The following is a 20,273-nucleotide window of genomic DNA, read 5'->3' as shown; positions in this document are numbered from 1 at the left end:
TTCAGAAGGCATTAGGGCAAAACTGATCTGTTTTGTACCGCTTGTGGGAGCCCTGAACGGATCTCACGAACGGAAAGCCAAAACGCCAGTGTGAAAGTAGCCTAAGGGTACTTTCACACTTGCGGCAGGACGGATCCGGCAGGCTGTTCACCCTGTCGGATCTGTCATTCCTCTGTTTCGCCGTGCCGCCGGACCACCGCTCCGTCCCCATTGACTATAATGGGGACGGGGCGGCGCTCCGGCGCAGTACGGCAGTTCGCGGTCAGAGGCCGCCGGACTAAAAAGTCGGACACGCAGGACTTTTAGTTCGCTGTGCACTGCCTGTACTGCGCCGTAGCGCCGCCCCCGTCCCCATTATAGTCAATGGGGACGGTCCGGCGGCACAGCGAAACAGCGGAAGGAGGGTTCCGACAGGGTGAACAGCCTGCCGGATCTGTCCTGCCGCAAGTGTGAAAGTACCCTTAGACTGATCAGGATCCTGATCAGTCAGAAAAATGCATTGAAATGCTGGATCCGTCTTTCCCGTGTCATCCGAAAAAACTGATCCGGCATTTATTTTTTTCACCTTTCTTTTGGTCTGCTAATGCGCAGACCAGAAGGACGGATCTGGCTTTCCGGTATTTTTAATGCCGGATCCATCACTAATACATTCCTATGCATTCAGGCAAGTCTTCAGTTTTTTTGGCTGGAGATAAAACCGTAGCATGCTGTGATTTTATCTTTTGCCTGAACAGTCAAAAAGTCTGAACTGAAGACATCCTGATGCATCCTGAACGGATTGCTCTCCATTCAGAATGTATGGGGATAAAACTGATCAGTTCTTTTCTGGTATAGAGCCCATGTGACGGAACTCAAGGCCGGAAAAGAAAAACACTAGTGTGAAAGTGCCCTTTCTGTAGTGTGGTGGGGTGATTCTTTTTATTTTCATTGGTCGGAGTGGCTGCAGTACTTGTCCGCTGGCTGTTTTCCTAGACAGTAACCTGTTAGGGAGTGCAGTAAGTACACAATGTAGGTCATGTGAATAGACCTTGCAACCCTCTGCTGATGCAGTCATTTCTGTTATAGTGACACCAGTACAAAGGTTTACTTTTTTGGCATCACTCGTGAATTCCTGTACACAATCATGGGTACCCTGGACAGTTCAAAGCAATTTTACCTTGGATGGCCTGTTCAGAGTATCCTTCTACTAATGAATATAACTAGAAGGGTAGAAGTGACACAGCCAATCAGTGTCCACCAATGACAAGGACTGGCCAGATAATGTACACAATGTCAGGCTTGAGGACAGTATACAAGGGTTGCACCACAAACATCAGCATATCTGACACAGTGATGATCTCCTTGAATTTTAGAAGCACTTATATACAAACCGGATTCCAAAAAAGTTGGGACACTAAACAAATTGTGAATAAAAACTGAATGCAATGATGTGGAGATGGCAAATGTCAACATTTTATTTGTAATAGAACGTAGATGACAGATCAAACGTTTAATCCGAGTAAATGTATCATTTTAAAGGAAAAATACGTTGATTCAAATTTTTACGGTGTCAACAAATCCCCAAAAAGTTGGGACAAGTAGCAATAAGAGGCTGTAAAAAGTAAATTTGAGCATAACGAAGAGCTGGAAGACCAATTAACACTAATTAGGTCAGTTGGCAACATGATTGGGTATAAAAAGAGCTTCTCAGAGTGGCAGTGTCTCTCAGAAGCCAAGATGGGTCAAGGCCGTAAAACCATACTGGAGGCCCGTGATCTCCGGGCCCTTAAACGACACTGGCACCACAAACAGGAATGCTACTGTAAAGGAAATCACAGAATGGGCTCAGGAATACTTCCAGAAACCATTGTCAGTGAACACAATCCACCCTGCCATCCGCCGTTGCCAGCTGAAACTCTACAGTGCAAAAAATAAGCCATTTCTAAGCAAGATCCACAAGCTCAGGCGTTTTCACTGGGCATGGGATCATTTAAAATGGAGTGTGGCAAAATGGAAGACTGTTCTGTGGTCAGACGAGTCACGTTTCAAAGTTCTTTTTGGAAATCTGGGACGCCAGGTCATCCGGACCAAAGAGGGCAAGGACAACCCAAGTTGTTATCAACGCTCAGTTCAGAAGCCTGCATCTCTGACGGTATGGGGTTGCATGAGTGCGTGTGGCATGGGCAGCTTGCATGTCTGGAAAGGCACCATCAATGCAGACAAATATATTCAGGTTCTAGAACAACATATGCTCCCATCCAGACATCATCTCTTTCAGGGAAGACCCTGCATTTTTCAACAAGATAATGCCAGACCACATTCTGCATCAATCACAACATCATGGCTGCGTAGGAGAAGGATCCAGGTACTGAAATGGCCAGTCTGCAGTCCAGATCTTTCACCTATAGAGAACATTTGGCGCATCATAAAGAGTAAGGTGCAACAAAGAAGGCCCAAGACGATTGAACAGTTAGAGGCCTGTATTAGACAAGAATGGGAGAGAGCATTCCTATTTCTAAACTTGAGAAACTGGTCTCCTCGGTCCCCAGACATCTGTTGAGTGTTGTAAGAATAAGGGGAGATGCCACACAGTGGTGAAAATGGCCTTGTCCCAACTTTTTGGGGATTTGTTGACACCATGAAATTCTGATTCAACATATTTTTCCCTTAAAATGGTACATTTTCTCAGTTTAAACTTTTGTTCCGTGATTTATGTTCTATTCTGAATAAAATATTAGAAGTTGGCACCTCCACATCATTGCATTCAGTATTTATTCACGATTTGTATAGTGTCGCAACTTTTTTGGAATCCGGTTTGTAGAAGAAAATAATGTAATATAGTTTGGAGCTCCATGTACAGGTAACAATGGCTGCCTAATAATTTAAGTTTTCCTAACTTTTTTGCTATTTTGACTTATTTTTCCATTTGTTTTTACTCTTTTTTACATTCACTGCTAGCCATTTTGACCCCGGTTTCAGATATTTGTCTATGTACACTACCAGAAAATGTAAAAAGGACACCTGGAAAAGTCTACATGCTCTTCAGGGTATCCAGCAGTTCGATCTCCAGATCTCCTCCCCTCATCGAGAATGAAATTGGATGGGGTGACAGATCCTCCATGTACATCAGCCAACAGCCACCTTGGCTGAACTATAGGTCCACAAAGCTTGGAATGACAGACCCCAGGAGGATATCCAGAACCTGTAGGACCGTTACCAGGCCAGGGTAGCAGCCTGCATCACATCAAGGGGAGATGCCACCCAGTGTTAATGTGACCCTGCCCCAACATATACCTTGCTGCAGAACCCAAACCCTTGTGTGATCATTGACCAGCCAGCACTAGCAGTTTATACTTCTGTCAATCGCAGCTCAATCACATTAAGTTTTCCAGGTGTTCATTTTCCAGTAGTGTATTTGCTTTTGTACCGCTGACATATTCTGTAGAGCTGCTCACAGATTATCATTCACATCAGTCCTCGTTCCTAGTGGTGCTCACAGTCCAATTTCACAATCTTACAGCCATCTGGGACTTTGGGGTGTCTGATCTGTTAGCACCTTTAAGAGAAACCTCTCATCACACTTGCAGCCCCTAAACTGCTACCATCTACAGGATGGTAATATGTTTCAAAATCTATAACTCTGAAGTGTCCCTTGCAAAACTGAATAAAAAATATAGTTATTAAGTAGCAGACAATTCCTGAATCCTGTGGCCAGACCCAGTACTCTGACAAATCATGCCCTCCCCTGCCCATACTGGCTGGAATGAAGTCTTACAGGCTGGCATACATCATTACAAACTAGCACCGTACATCTGGCACATGTGCACTTAAGCAAGGTGCACTGGCTCCAGCTTTCTTTGCACACTGCGCATGTGCTGAGTGCCCGCTGGAGCTGTAATGATATATCCCATACCCCTGTAGGCCAGGACTTTATGACTCCTGAGGAGACTGGGCCTCCCACATGACTTCTAAGAGGTAGTGGGCGCATTTTCCATGGTGACATCTTTAAAAAACTATCTTGTATGATGCTATGGTAACTGTTTTGGGATTGGAAATCTGATGACACATTGATACTGTAGGTTCATTAAAGCATCACTAGTCGATAGCACATAAGTATACAAATAGCAAGATTATGAATACCTGATACATGCAGTGCGGACTAATTTGGTTATTTGCTGCTTTTCAGCAGGTATTAGGATTTCTTTAAACTCTTAAGGACACGACCATATTTTACCTTAAGGACCAGGCCATTTTTTGCAAATCTGACCAGTGTCACTTTATGTGGTGATAACTTTAAAACACTTTTACTTATCCAGGCCATTCTGAGATAGTTTTTTCGTCACATATTGTACTTCATGACACTGGTAAAATGAAGATTAAAAAAAAATCATTTTTATTTACAAAATTTACCAAATTTTTAAAAAATTTGCTAATTTCCAAGTTTCAATTTCTCTACTTTTATAATACATAGTAATACCTCCAAAAATAGTTATTACTTTACATTCCCCATATGTCTACTTCATGTTTGGATCATTTTGGGAATGCCATTTTAGTTTTTGGGGATGTTACAAGGCTTAGAAGTTTAGAAGCAAATCTTGAAAATTGTCAGAAATTTTCAAAAACCCAATTTTTAGGGACCAGTTCAGGTCTGAAGTCACTTTGTGAGGCTTACATAATAGAAATCACCCAAAAATGACCCCATTCTTGAAACTACACCCCATCATTAACCCGTTAGGTGCTCCAGAAGAGTTATTGGCAAATGAAGATGAAATTTCAGAATTTCAATTTTTTGCCAAATTTTCCATTTTAATAAATTTTTTCCACTAACAAAGCAAGGGTTAACAGCCAAACTAAACTCTATATTTATTACCCATGGCTCTGCGGTTTACAGAAACACCCCATATGTGGTCGTACACTACTGTACGGCCACATGACAGGGCTTAGAGGGAAAGGAGCGCCGTGTGGTTTTTGGAAGGCAGATTTTGCTGGACTGGTTTATTTACACCATGTCCCATTTGAAGCCCTCCTGATGCACCCCTACAGTAGCAACTCCCTAAAAGTGACCCCATTTTGGAAACTACACCCCTCAAGGTATTCAAAACTGATTTTACAAACTATGTTAACCCTTTAGGTGCTCCACAAGAGTTATTGGCAAATTAAGATGAAATTTTAGAAATTCAATTTTTTTGCCAAATTTCCCATTCAAATTTTTTTTTTCCACTAACAAAGCAAGGGTTAACAGCCAAACTAAACTCTATATTTATTGCCCTGACTCTACAGTTTACAGAAACACCCCATATGTGGTCGTGCACTACTGTACAGCCACACGGCAGGGCGTAGAAGGAAAGGAGCACCGTGTGGTTTTTGGAAGGCAAATTTTGATGGACTGGTTTATTTACACCATGTCCCATTTAAAGCCCTCCTGATGCACCCCTCAGGGCCGTCTTTAATATTGATTGGACCCTGGGCAAAAATTTACTTGGGCCCCCTGGATTTCGCCTTCCCACACCTTAGTAGGCAATGACGTCCCCCTCCACCACAACACACACACAAAAAATCCACACATCTGGTAGAGTACAGTGAATGACTGTAAATACTTCCAATTCTGAAGACTCCAGCAGCTCAGGATCAGTGCTCTGGGCTCAGGCTGGAAGTGGGCACCGCTCTGCAGGAAGGAGACCAGGGCTCGGCTCACCCTAGTGTTACAGTGCACCCCAGCACCCCACAGTATGCAGTATAGCACCCTATAGTATACAGCAACCCACAGTATGCAGTATAGCACCCTATAGTATACAGCACCACACAGTATGCAGTATAGCACCCCACACTATACAATACCCCACAGTATATAGTAGAGCAGTATAGCAACCCACAGTATACAGCACCCCACAGTATACAACACCTCACAGTATACAGTAGAGCAGTATAGCACCTCACCGTATACAGCACCCCAAACTATACACAATACAGCACCCCACACTATACAGCCCCCACACTATACAGTACAGCAGTATAGCACTCCACACTATACAGCACCCACAGTATACAGCCCCCCACAGTATACAGTACAGCAGTATAGCACTCCACAATATACAGCACCCACAGTATACAGCCCCCACACTATACAGGCCCCCCCACAGTATACATCCCCCCACACAGTATACAGCCCCCCACACTATACAGGCCCCCACACAGTATACAGCCCCCCACACAGTATACAGGCCCCCACACAGTATACAGCCCCCCACACAGTATACAGCCACCCACATTATACAAGCCCCCACACAGTATACAGCCCCCACACAGTATACAGGCCCCCATACAGTATACAGCCCCCCACACAGTATACAGCCCCCCACACAGTATACAGGCCCCCACACAGTATACAGGCCCCCACACAGTATACAGCCCCCACACAGTATACAGCCCCCCACACTATACAGGCCCCCACATAGTATACAGCCCCCCACACTATACAGGCCCCCACACAGTATACAGGCCCCACACTGTATACAGGCCCCCACATAGTATACAGGCCCCCACACAGTATTCAGGCCCCCATACAGTATGCAGCCCCCCACACAGTATACAGCCCCCACACAGTATACAGACCCCCACACTATACAGGCCCCCACACAGTATACAGCCCCCCACACTATACAGGCCCCCACACAGTATACAGGCCCCCCACACTATACAGGGCCCACAGTATACAGACCCCCACACAGTATACAGCCCCCCCACAGTATACAGGCCCCCCACAGTATACAGGCCCCCACAGTATACAGGCCCCCACAGTATACAGGCTCCCACACAGTATACAGCACCCCACTATACAGTAGTTTACAGTATATTAGCATAACAGCCCCTGTCACCTTTTTCTGATGTAATCTTCATAAAAAAAGCTCCACAGTTAAGGCAAACTTCTCCAGCAGCAACACTCCTGGTAGGACCTGTGATGACCTCATAGCCATGTGACCAGTAATATTGCTAGGTTACTGGTCACATGGTGATGATGTCATCTCAGGTCCTAGATCACAGCTCTCACTCACAGAACGCTGCCTGGACTTTGTGCCGGCAGGCATGGCATGGCAGCACCCCCTGTGTAGCTGACAGCCTGACATCCGGGGCAGTGGCTAGCAGGGCTCAAGAGGCAGCTGCCTTGGGCCACCCAAGAGCAACTGGGCCCGGGGCAGCTGCCCCTTTTGCCCCTTGGTAAAGACGGCCCTGGCACCCCTACAGTAGAAACTCCCTAAAAGTGATCCCATTTTGGAAACTACGGGATAAGGCGGCGGTTTTGTTGGGACTATTTTAAGGGTACATGTGATTTTTAGTTGCTCTATATTACATTTTTGTGAGGTAAGGTTACCAAAAATAGAAATTCTGAAATTTTATCTCCATTTGTCATAAGCTGTTGAGGAACACCTAAAGGGTTAAAAAAGTTTGTAAAATCAGTTTTGCATACCTTGAGGGGTGTAGTTTCTTAGATGGAGTTATGGAGTTTCTACTCTAGGGGTGCATCAGGGGTTCTTCAAATGGGACATGGTGTCAAAAAAAAAGGTTGCTCCTTTCCTTCTGTGCCCTGCCGTTTGGTCATACAGCAGTTTGCGACCACATATGAGGCGTTTCTGTAAACTGCAGAATCAGGGTAATAAATATTAAGTTTTGTTTGGCTGTTAACCCTTGCTTTGTTACTGGAAAAAATGGATTCAAATGGAAAATGTGCCAAAAATAGCAGTTTTTAATACATTTTTTTTGGACCGTGTTAATCTGTGGGGTCAGGTCATGGGATATTTTTATAGAGGAGATTCTTACGGACACGACGATAGCTATTATGTCTACTTTTTTACATTTATTTAGGTTTTACCCTATATTATCCTTTTATAAACAAAAACAAAACATTTTAGTATCTTCATAGTCTAAGAGTCATTTTTTTTTTTGTTTTTAGCCGATTATCTTAGGTAGAGGCTCATTTTTGCGGGATGAGGGGGCGGTTTTATTGGCACTATTTTGGGGGCTATATGACTTTTTGATTCATCATCGCTAGATGATGAGGAGGACGCAGATGACAACAGGAAAGTGGGGTCATCATCGTCCTCACTGGGGCTCTCGGACAGGGCGTATGCCTCCTCGGCCGAGAACGTCCGGTGGGCCTTAGAGGAGTGTGTCTGTGTGTGTGCATGTAAATCTTTATTTAGTGTGCGTGTGGGTGGGGGCACAGGTGTTCGCGAACTTTGCCCTACAGCTAGAAAGAAAAATTTAAAAAATTACTATTTAAAAAAAAAAAAGTGTAAAAAAAAAAAAAAAGAAAGTTACAAATGCGTAGTGGGGTGGGGTGGGCGATGCGCTAACAGTGGCCGGACACAAAGAGTGCCGGCCACAGTCAGCGCATGCAAAAAAAAAACTTTGTCCCAAAAAAATAAGTGCTGTGGACCCCAGACACCCGATCAAGGTGCTAAAAGTGCTTTAGAAAAAAAAAAAAAACCTTTTCCCCCTATCTATCCCTGACTATCTGTGCCGAAATTGCCTATCCCTACCTGCCCCTACATACTACAGTGCCTGATGGCACAAAAAACTAGCTCCACTCTCTCCCCCTCCACGGACCTGTATGAGCGGGGAGGGGAGCTCCGCCAATTCAAATTTGCCGCTCCGCCTGCCCAGCCTCCCTGCCAGCCAATCAGATGCGATCCTGAGAGGTGGCGTGAGCGCCACCTCGCAGGATCGTGATTGGTGGTGTATTATCACACCACCGACCACCGTCCTTTCCGCGTTATCGGGTCACCAGGGACCTGAATAACCCGGAAACGCAGCAAACCGCAGGTCTGAATTGACCTGTGGTTTGCTGCGATGCCCCCTGGGCATTGTCCCACTGTGCCTGCTGATTGATTTCAGCAGGCACCGGGTTCCGATCACCGCCGGCCGCGCGGCGGTGATCGGAACTACACATGACGTACCGGTACGTCATGTGTCCTTAAGTATCGGGACATCATGCCATACCGGTACGTCATATGTCCCTAACTGGTTAAAGAAGACTGACAATCAGTCTCACACAGCAATAAATAAATCTATCAACAGCCTCCATGTTGATGACTTCCATTTAGCAACAATGATAATATAATTATTTATGCACAAGTTAGTTTTTTAGTGTTTTTTATGGAAGAGTTTATTATTGTATTGATTTTTTTATTTTATTTTTTGTGTTCACAGTTGTTCACTGACGGCATCACAAACAAGCTTCTTGCCTGCTATGTGGATACGTGTATGAAAGATGCAGTACTTGTGCGTGTCTATGGCAAAAGGACTGAGCTGTTTGTGGATCGAGAAGATGAGGTGACAAGTTTCCAGTTGTTGCAAGCTCATGGTTGTGCCCCCGAGCTGTTCTGTACTTTTCAAAATGGACTGTGCTATGAGTTCATGCGTGGCTTGGCACTTGGCCCGGAGCATGTGCGCCAATCTCAAATATTACGGTAACATTTGCTATTTAACCAAGCAGTGACTAGATATCAAAGAAAATTAATAAGGGGTTATCTAATGAATAATGGAAAAAAACATATAGTACATGACAATATCTTTCTAACAAAGCTAGAACCAGCCCTGCACCTCATATGGGTCCAGAGATCTTCCCATTCATTGTTCCCATTGCTCTGATAGATTTATATGAAGCTGGCAGCTCAGCATGTGTGTCCACTAGGGATGAGCGAATCGACTTCTGATGAAACATCCGGTCGATTCGCATAAAACGTTGTTCTAATACTGTATGGAGCAGGAGCTCCGTACAGTATTAGAATGTATTGGCTCTGAAGAGTCGAAGTTATTACTTTGCGAAATCTCGCGAGACTTCACATAATAACTTCAGAAATTGATTTGTACTATAAAAAAAACATTTCCCGAACTCGGGTTCGGTTCCAAGTTCGGGAAACGTTTTTTTACAGTACAAATTAATTTATGAAGCTATTGCAAGGTCTCACGAGACTTCGCAAAGCAATAACTTCGGCTCATCAGAGCCAATAGATTCTAATACTGCACGGAGCTCCTGCTCCGTACAGTATTAGAACAAAGTTTTATGCGAATCGACTTCGGATGTTTCATCCAAAGTCAATTCGCTCATCCTTAGTGTCTACCACAAAAGTACTCAGATCCAGGTGCTGGTTTAAAAACTGCTGAATATTTTTTCGTGGGGCCACCCCTTTAAAATATAGGTGTGAATGGTTATAAAACCTTGCTGATAAAAACTTTGGGGGTCATTTACTAACAGAAATTCATCTATTTTTGGTGTATTTCTGCGACTTTACACTTACGTCAGGTCTAAAAAAAGGTGGGCACTGCGTTTGCGGTCCGTCTCATTTGTCATTTTCTACGCCTGGTTTAGGCATAGAAAATGGTCTAAGTTTAAGCCAGCAGGGAAGCTGGCGTAGATTTAGACTGGCGGTGGATACGCCAAAGTTATGTAGAGACCGGCGCCTCTTCATAACTTGGGTGGATCCAACACACAGGGTTATTAAGACTGGCATCTAAAACACTGGTCTTAATTGATCCCCTTTATTTTTGTGTACTGATCTACATCATTCCACAGTGTAAAGTGTAACTAGCATTTTTTTTTTCAATGTGTAGGGCAATTGATAATAAACATTTTTTCAATACATTTTTATTTATTGATTTTGCCATTATGAAAAAAACTGACCCTGAAGTTAATTTTTGGCAGTGAGCTGCAAATCTTCACTGTTCTGCACAATACTGAATATCAAAAACGTTCCTCACTCACTGCGCTCCCTGCCTTCACTCCTCCCTCATATATTCCCTAAAGCTGGCCAGTTTATATGTCTGTATTCTGCCTGGCCTAACATTGGTGAGTACCCACAGTGTCCATGAGAACTGTATGCCCAGCGTGCTTGCTAATTATCTAGCTGCTTGGAGATGCAGGAGATCACTTCCAACTTTCCTGCATCTCCCGGGGGCTCATTAGTCAGTGTGCCTGGCATACAGATGGTACGGACACTGTCACATATAATATAGAAGGAGGGTGATGGTTGAAAAACGTAGTAAACAATAGTTTCTCAAATGCAGCCATACACATCTTAGTCCATACTGGTCATTACATTTGACTAATCTGACCATACATGTTCAGTGACACCGGATCTTTCTGGAAACATTCTGTCAAAAAAGATATTTTGTCCACAACCAGTCTTTCTTTTAAAGAATGATCTTTTATTAGACATTTGGGGGAAAAATTCAAACACGGCCGACTTCTTTTCAGGTGGCAATGGTCTGTCATCATTGGGCTAAAGTGATTGTTCATTGTTAAATTTCACCTGATGAACAATTATTTGTTTTTTATTAGCTTTTAGACTAATGTGTATAGCCATTTTAGGTAAAGCATAGCCAACAATTGTAATAAAATAATGCGTACTCCCACCACCAGTGGGAGGGTGCCTGAGTTTTAGGTTTCTATGTTGCTAGTTGACCAGCAAAGGTTTGCTATTTATTCTGTTTACCCATGTACCAAACCTCTGCCTGTTCTATATCCCTGGTGCCTGCTCTGACCTTAGCCTGTTCTCCGTTTTGACTCACTGCTGCCCTGACTTGACTCGGACTTGGCTAACAGATACACACGGACTCTGCCTGCCACGATCTTGGCTTGTTTCCTGCCAAGTACTGTTTGACCACTTGGTGCTTCACATCTGTGTTTCTGACTTCCAAAGGATGAAAACCAGGGAACCGCCAGGACAATGCCCTTAGGTTTAGTCCTAAGTCAAACTGGTTAGTTGGCTGTCTGTAACAGTTTGGCTGCAGAGATGACATGCCCAAATACTCCACATAACCACTACAGCCAGTCTCTGGCCTAGGTGGTCATGTGCCGTATTCCGCTAAAGCCCGTGATTGGCTGCAGCAGTGTCCAAGGTATACGCTGCAGACAAGAAGATGACATTACGCATGCATCAATAGGAAGGATCAGTGTGACAGTGTTGAAAGCAGGGGATAAAATGGGTGAGTATGCATTCTTTATCACTATTAGTGGGGGATTTTTTTTAAATAAGTTGGACAACACCTTTAAGTGATGAAATATCCAGCTGACAAATGTGATCATCATGTTACAGGAGAGCTCTGATACTCTTAGGGGAATCAGTCTACTAAAGGGGCTTTCAAGCCTCATATAAATACCCCACCCAGTGGGACCTGTTGGTTGAAGCATACTTACATCATTATATACCCATCTCTTTCTCCTGGTCCTCCTCCTGCTGTTTGTTTACAGGCTGCAGCAGTGATGCGCATATGACCACTACAGCCAATCATTGTCCTCACCAGATTGCTAACAACAGTGATTGGCTGCAGCAGTCATGCACATTACCGCTGCACCCTGTAAACAAACAGCAGGAGCAGGGTTGGCACAGGAGCAAGAGGTAAATATGTAGTCATTTTTTATTTTACAGCATTAGGTGATATCAAGCAAATTAACTTGGATGTCCACTTTGAAGAGGAGCTTTCATGGAATTTATTTTTGTTAAAGGGGTTGTCCCACGAAAAATATTCTACAGTTTTCAAACCAGCACCTGGATCTGAATGCTTTTGTAATTGCATGTAATTAAAAATTTAGCATAGCCACTAAGTTATTCAATAAAATGTATCTGTATAGCGCTACTTGCCGTTTGTTTATTTCTTTGTCCTGCTCACTGAGAAGGCCGCACATGCTCAGTTTCATCCTTCAGCTGCCTCCTGAGCTGTGATAGGGAGAGCGTAGACACGCCCTTAGCTCCAGCAGAAAAGACACTCCCCTTGAGCTGTCAGCTTGATATAAATCTAGCAGAGCAATGAATGGGGAGATTTTCTGGATACATGTGAGGTACAGGGCTGGTTCTAGCTTTGTTAGAAAGAGATTGCCATGTACTATATGATGTCTATTTTCATTCTTTACATTAGTCATGGGATAACCCCTTTAAGTACCTTTACTTTCAGGGCCATCCTTTTTCTTTTTTCCAAATAACCCTTCTATGCCCTGCTGTGCCCCATGCAGTTTTTACGCCAGTATGTACAGGGAGGAGGAGACGCCAGGGTTTGTCAGTAGACGTTTCCTCCTCCCTGGCTGTGCTGCAGTCCAATCGCAGCAGAGCGTGATTTTCTAGATCATAAATGCAAACAAATTTATGATCTAGTAAAGCACAACATCAAAAACTAGTGATGTCACAGCTAAGAAATCCATCAGTAGCGAGTGCAGCACCTAAGAGGTTTTACAGAAAGGGTGCTCTTCTGTAAGCCCATTGGCATCACCATATCCTCAATCACCTTATCTATAAAATTGCTGCAAAGAACACGAAGGACAATGCAAGAATTGTTATTTTTTTATTCATTTTTTTATTTATTTCTCCTCAAAAAATGAACAAAAATTTATCATAAAGCATTATGTGTACCAATGAAAACGACAGCTCATCCTTAAAGTACGTCGATGGAAATATAAAAATCTTATGTTTTTTGATAATCAGCAACACAAAAATAAATTAGTTTTTTTATAATAGTTTCTAATATAATTTTAATATCACTGTAATTGTATCACCCCATAGAATGAAGGACATTTTAAATTTTTTCCGCAAACAATGGTCGAATTGCAGTTTTTTTCTATTCTCTTCCAAGGTGTTAATAAAAGTTATTCAATACATAAATATACCCCAAAATGGTGCAATTTAAAAATACAACTCACCCTTCAAAAAACAAAGGTAGTTAAAAACAAGGCACATCAAATGTCTTAAAACTCCGGTTGCCCGCAGCTCGCCTGGTTGCCCTATTTTTCCCTTAATTTCTGATCAACTAGAAATGGTGAGGAGGAAAATGGGTTGGAGTCTACACAATGTCTGCCATCTGAATGGAGTCTAGCTTCCTCTTTGCTTTTGAAGGGGTTCTTTGAGACCTACCTTTTGATATTGCCAGGCAGGGTGCATGAATAAAAAAATACTCATGACACTGGTGTCAGTGCGGCACTCCCTTCTCCTCTGCTAGTAGTCCCCACTGGTGTGTGCAGGCATCGCTGCCATTACTGAGGCCTTTGATGGCCAGCAGCGGGTCCAGAGAGGAGAAGCGAGCTTGGTGCAGGATCTGGAGCGCCACTGACAGATGAGTCTTTATTTTTTTTTATCTCTGCACCCTCGATGGCCATATTATAAAAGAAATGCCCCGCCATAGAGAAACCCTTTAATTATTAAAATATTGCAAAGAACTACAAGTAAGAGTCTTGTCAGGCACATTTATAAATAGGGTTGTCACAGGGATTAACCCTTTCAGTACTGAGCCACTTTTCACCTTAAATCCCAGGCCGATTTTTGCTAATCTGACATGCGTCACTTTATGTGCTAATGACGTTGGAACGCTTTTACTTATCCAAGCCATTCTTCAAATTGTAGAAGCAATTTTTCAAATTTTAACCAAAATTTCCAAAACCATTTTTTTAAGCACCAATTCAGTTATAAAGTGATTTTGAGGTGCTTATGTAATGGAAACCCCTCATAATTGACCCCATTTTAGAAACTACCCATCTCAAATTATTCAAAACTGATGTTACAAACTTTGTTAACCCTTGATGTGTTCCACAAGAATGAAATTAAAATGGAGGTTAAATTTCAAAATTGCACTTTTTTGGTAGATTTTTAATGTTAATAATTTTTTTCTTGCAACGCAGCAAGGGTTAACAGCAAAATAAACCTCAATATGCATTACATTGATTCTGCAATTTCGGGCATGTGCCAGTGGTCAGAAGAAAAGCAGCGCCAAACACTGGTGTCCCCTGCCTGACCCAGGGGGGACAGGTGCTGACAAGTTCACCCCTGTACAAACCCTGTTCCACCCCCCCTGCAGCTTCCTGGATGAATAAAAAAAATCATCTGGAGCTGCGATTGGCCGGTCTGCAGAAATCGGCCAATCACAGCGGTGGGGTGGAAAAACCTCCCTCTGCCCCTTGGGAAGATGGCTGCCTGCTGTCCTGAGCAGCCATCATCACCCGGTCACCGAGCGATTTCGCTCAGGGATTGGGTGAACACAGCACCGTAGCTCTACGGGAAGTCGGGAAGGAATTTTTTATTCCCCTAAAGTGGGGAAAATTGGCTTCTACCTCACAGGTTTTTTTTTGTTTTTTTTCCTCTGGATCAACTTGCAGGATAACAGGCCGAACTGGATGGACAGATGTCTTTTTTCGGCCTTATGTACTATGTTACTATGGTATTTTGAACCCGGTTCCCCGGCGCTGATATCCTACGGGTTAATCACGCTCATAACAAAACACAATGAGGGCTCATGCACATGACCGTATATATTTTGAGGTCTGCAAAACATGCATACGCAAAAAATACATATGACGTCCATGTGCATTCTGTATTTTGCGGAACGGAACAGCTGGCCCCTGATAGAACAGTCCTATTCTTGTCCGTGATGCAGACAATAATAGGACATGTTCTATTGTTTTGCAGAACCGGAATGCACACGGAGGAACTTCCTCTTTTTTTTGCGGACCCATTGAAATGAATGGCTCAGCATACGGTCCACAAAAAACAGAACAGAGACGGAAAGAGAATACATTCGTGTACATGAGCATATCACATAATACCTGGTCAACATTGCCAGAAATAAGACACCAAATAATACTACTACACCATGACCCAATCATTAATAATCCCATTTAGGTGATGTCTCTGTTCACTTTCCCGTTTTATGTCAGTTCTGTCTCTTTAAATACAGTGTCACCCTTAAATAAAGTGCCCCCCCCAGTAGTGGCCTCATTAAATATGGCCTCCACCCAGTAGTGCCTTCTTTATATATAGTGCTCCTTCAGTAAATAATCCACCAACTCCTCCCCAAAAGTGCCCCAGTAGTGTTCACAAACCAAATAAAAAAAACACATAACTCGCTCCTGCTGACTGCGCATGTCATCATGTAGATCTTGCCTGCAGTCCTATGTAACACCACAGATAACACAGTTATAACTCTCTTAGTACAGATAATGTAGTAGATGTTGCCTGCAGTCCTATGTAACACCACAGATAACACAGTGATAACTCTTTGAGTACATATGGTGTAGTAGATAGTACCTTCAGTCCTATGTAACACTACAGATAATACAGTGACAACTCTCTGAGTACAGATAATGTAGTAGATGTCACCTGCAGTCATATGTAACACTACAGATAATACAGTGACAACTCTCTGAGTACAGATAATGTAGAAGATGTTACTTGCAGTCCTATGTAACACCACAGATAACACAATGACAGCTCCCTGAGTACAGATAATGTAGTAGATGTTACCTGCAGTCCTATGTAACGCTACAGATAATACAGTGATAACTCTCTGAGTACAGATAGTAGACTCCGCCTCCTTCATAAATGCCTAGTAATTAGTAATAATTTACTGTCATAAAATGGTAATACAATTTCTGAAACGAAAAGTGCATGTGGGTCCTGCATTTCATATTTCCATAGACTTCTAGCTGTACCATTTTTTTGCAGTTTTGTCACTTTTTTTAAATCAGGATCTCATGCACATATCATATAGCTCCAAGCGACCTCTAAGTTGTAAGACATACATTTTTTTTTCTACAGGATTACACTTAAACATTGAAAAAAATGTGTCATACTGTAGATGCATTGCATCTAGACAGGAATATGTTGAGAATACAGCAATGTACAGAGCACCATATGGTAAGATTGGATTCTCCTGTTTTTTGACAGCTTGATTGCTCACGAGATGGCCAAATATCACTGTATCCCAGTCCATAATGGCTGCCTTCCAAAACCAGTCCTTTGGCAGAAGCTGAACAAGTACCTATGTATCCTGCATACCGAAGAAGGAATCCAAGACAGGTATGGCTCACAGAGTACATGGCAAAGGGATCTGTAGTAAGAGCACGGGAAATTCTGTAATATCCATATTTACTATGGTGAAGGTGGGATGAGCTTACTACAAAATAACTAAATATGTAGAGAGGACAGATAGATTAAAGATTGGAAAATGTTGTCTATTCCAGTGATGGTGAACCTTTTACAGACCAAGTTTCAACCTTCATAGTGCGCCCTGCGCTGATGAATGGCAGGAGAAGTCTAAGGCATATTGGTACACCATAGACTTTTTCCAGGGTGCGGGTGCCCACAGAGAGGGCTCTGAGTGCCGTCTCTGGCACCTGTGCCATAGGTTCGGCACCACTGGTCTAGTCTCATGATTCCAATACTGCTGAACCATTCCTGATGTTGTTTCTGCACAATCCAGGAAGCTACAACACAACTGTATTCCCAATGATCTGCAGAAAAAAAGCTTAAAGTACCTTATTCCCTTCATTCTCAGGAACGCCCCATGATCATAATAATTGACATTATTCTGGGTATATGCCATATAATTACAAGACGGAAATGAGGAACACCTGAATACGTTTTTGCCTTCGATGTACAGGTTTCTTGATGCTGTGTTAAAGCCACTGCTGCTTGGGGACAGGTCACTGATAAGGCCAGTCACCGGCTGCAGCAGCGGACATGACCTGAGATAAACGAGCCAGGGACCAGAAGACTGACTAATCGAGCCAGGGTGCAGGACTAGAGCAATGGGAAGCAGATGACTATAATTCTTTCATTAGGTCAAACACACTATGTGACCTAACTAAAAAACAACCAAATCTTGGAAAAACCTTTTAAAGGGGTTTTCCGAGATTTTCTTACTGACTTTCTGACTATCCTCAGAATAGGTCATCGGTATCTGATCGGTGGGGATCCGACATCGGGGACCCCCACCGATCAGCTGTGTGAGGAGGCACCGGCGATTGACAGCTAATGCTGCATGAGTAAGCATAGAGAGTTAGCTGTCAAACTATGAATAGGAATGTCCACATGACTCCTGGGCATAAAAAAGCTGGGATTTAAATAAGTAAATTTCAAGTTATACTGAATCTTTTCTCATAAAACTATATATACAGTATATTATTCAGGTTCCCTTTACTGATTAGTAAAGCGATGATATTACATTAGTATCCTGCGAGCCCATGCCTCTTTTAATACATGACAATTTTTGCAGAACAGACATTTGGTCATGGACACAGTCATTTATTTATTTTTGGGCCCCATTGAAGTGAATGCTTCTACATACGGCCTGCAAAAAAAAAGACACAGACAAAAAATACGTTTGTGTGCATGAGCCCTTACCAGTAGAAGTAACATAACTATCAGTAGCACCAGTAGTACCAACAGTAGTATGAGTGGCACCAGCCAGATCTTCCTCACTGTCTTTTATTAGCAGGGGCGGACTGGCTCTAAAGAAAAGAAAAAAAAAGTGAAATGTTGACAGAAGGCGGGACAACAGAAGTTGGCAGGGCCAGCAATACTGTTGTGCAGAACATAATACCACAGTGCAGCACTAAATACTACCTCAACAGAACCAAATACCACAGTACAGCACAAAATACTGCCTCAACAGAACCAGATACCACAGTGCAGCACAAGATACTGCCTCAACAGAACCTAATACCACAGTGCAGCACAAGATACTGCCTCAACAGAACCTAATACCACAGTACAGCACAAAATACTGCCTCAACAGAACCAGATACCACAGTGCAGCACAAGATACTGCCTCAACAGAACCTAATACCACAGTGCAGCACAAGATACTGCCCCAGCAGAACCAGATATCACAGTGCAGCACAAAATACTGCCTCAACAGAACCAGATACCACAGTGCAGCACAAGATACTGCCTCAACAGAACCTAATACCACAGTACAGCACAAAATACTGCCTCAACAGAACCAGATACCACAGTGCAGCACAAGATACTGCCCCAGCAGAACCAGATATCACAGTGCAGCACAAAATACAGGCACCCATGCCACTTATGGCAATACAGTTGAATTCAGAAGGGCACCTGCCAGGCCAGGTACATAAGTGCCTGATGCTCCTACATTAATTAATTCTGTGAACAACAGATCTTTATGTACCTAGCTGGCGCCCAAGAGGAGGATTTGGGTGGATATCGGCCCACCAGGGAATTTCCCTGTAGTGTCTATGGCCAGTCCACCCATGTTTATTAGTATACCATAAGGCATTTTTGTGACAGAAGCAGCCATATTGATTGCTCGTATAATGCACTGTTGACCTCAGACCAGACCCACCAAAACCAGACCTTCGAAATAAACACAGACACCAGACGCCTTAAACAAATCCAGATGCTGGACACAAAAAAGATTATAATCTTCGACTCTGCGTACTGGCTTCAGGACCTGCAGACATAGGATCATGTGGCCTTATTTGTGCATGTCCTTCAACAGTAACAGGTCCTTCTCATATTTGTCCTTTATGCCACCCCTCATTCTGAATCTGCCATATTGGGTATCAGGGGCGGTTTGGCCATAGACCTTATCGGGAAACTTCCTGGTGGGCCGATGCCCAGGGGGCCGCCTGGGCCCTCCTCATGTCCGGCCTGGAAGTGTTTGGGGATGTATTTTGTGCTGCTGGCAGTATTTTGTGATGGACTGTGGTATTTGGCTCTATTAGGGTACTATAATGTGCAACAACATGGTATTGCAGGCGATGCCTTCTATTGATTTAGACCCGACTAAAAAATGGGGCCACTTTTAGTATTTTTTCCAGGGCCACTTTAAGTTCCTAGTCCACCCCTGTTGGGTATGTTCCCAAGATATAAAGGAGTTGTGCAAGAATGGTTGCCAACCTCACCAGCCACACACATTCTTGCCCAGACATGTAAAGGAAAACTTACTTATCTGCTTCCCGGCGCTTTCTCCACGCTTCTTCTCCACCCGGCTCTGCTGGGCTCCCTCGCTGAAAACATCTGGTTTCACATGGTTGCACCTAATCCTTGACCACGTCACTGATTGGCTACCCTTACATCATGACAAATGGCCACGTGACACAAGGGGATCCAGTCACCGCCGTGGCCATTGACCGGCTGCAGCAGTGTTAAACCGGATGTTTTCAGCGAGGGAGCCCAGCGGACATTGCAGGACGGGAGGAGAAGGAGCAGGGAGCCATCACTAGGAAGCAGGTAAGTAAGCGTCCCTTTACAGAACTGGCCAACCCTCCACCCCATTTCTGCGCAACCCCTCTAGGCCATATACTATTCACTTTTCATTAATTAGCCCAAAGGTGCAAACCTCAAGAGTCCATACCCTGTGTGTAGGCACTCGGGCAGACAAAAATTGGAGCTGATGTCCATAGGTCATAAGGTAGAAAATGAGAATTGTAACTTGATTAGCTTCTGTGGGGAACTGTCCCACTTTATATTTGTGCACATTTTTATATATAATTTATATAATAATATAGA

General features: G+C 43.4%; 1 protein-coding gene across 1 annotated transcript in view; it reads left to right on the top strand.

Moving 5' to 3' along the window:
- The window catches only part of ETNK2 (ethanolamine kinase 2), an 80,212-nt gene that overhangs the window by 33,462 nt on the left and 26,477 nt on the right, over positions 1–20,273 (top strand). The window contains exons 2-3 of the mRNA XM_044288407.1: positions 9,187–9,446; positions 16,683–16,814. Coding sequence (XP_044144342.1) covers positions 9,187–9,446; positions 16,683–16,814 — 392 coding nt within the window. The remainder of the gene's footprint in view (positions 1–9,186; positions 9,447–16,682; positions 16,815–20,273) is intronic.

Source organism: Bufo gargarizans, chromosome 3, assembly GCF_014858855.1.
Source record: "Bufo gargarizans isolate SCDJY-AF-19 chromosome 3, ASM1485885v1, whole genome shotgun sequence".
NCBI lineage: Eukaryota > Metazoa > Chordata > Amphibia > Anura > Bufonidae > Bufo > Bufo gargarizans.
The sequence above is the reverse complement of the archived record's forward strand: the minus strand, read 5'-3'. Positions and strand labels throughout refer to the sequence as shown.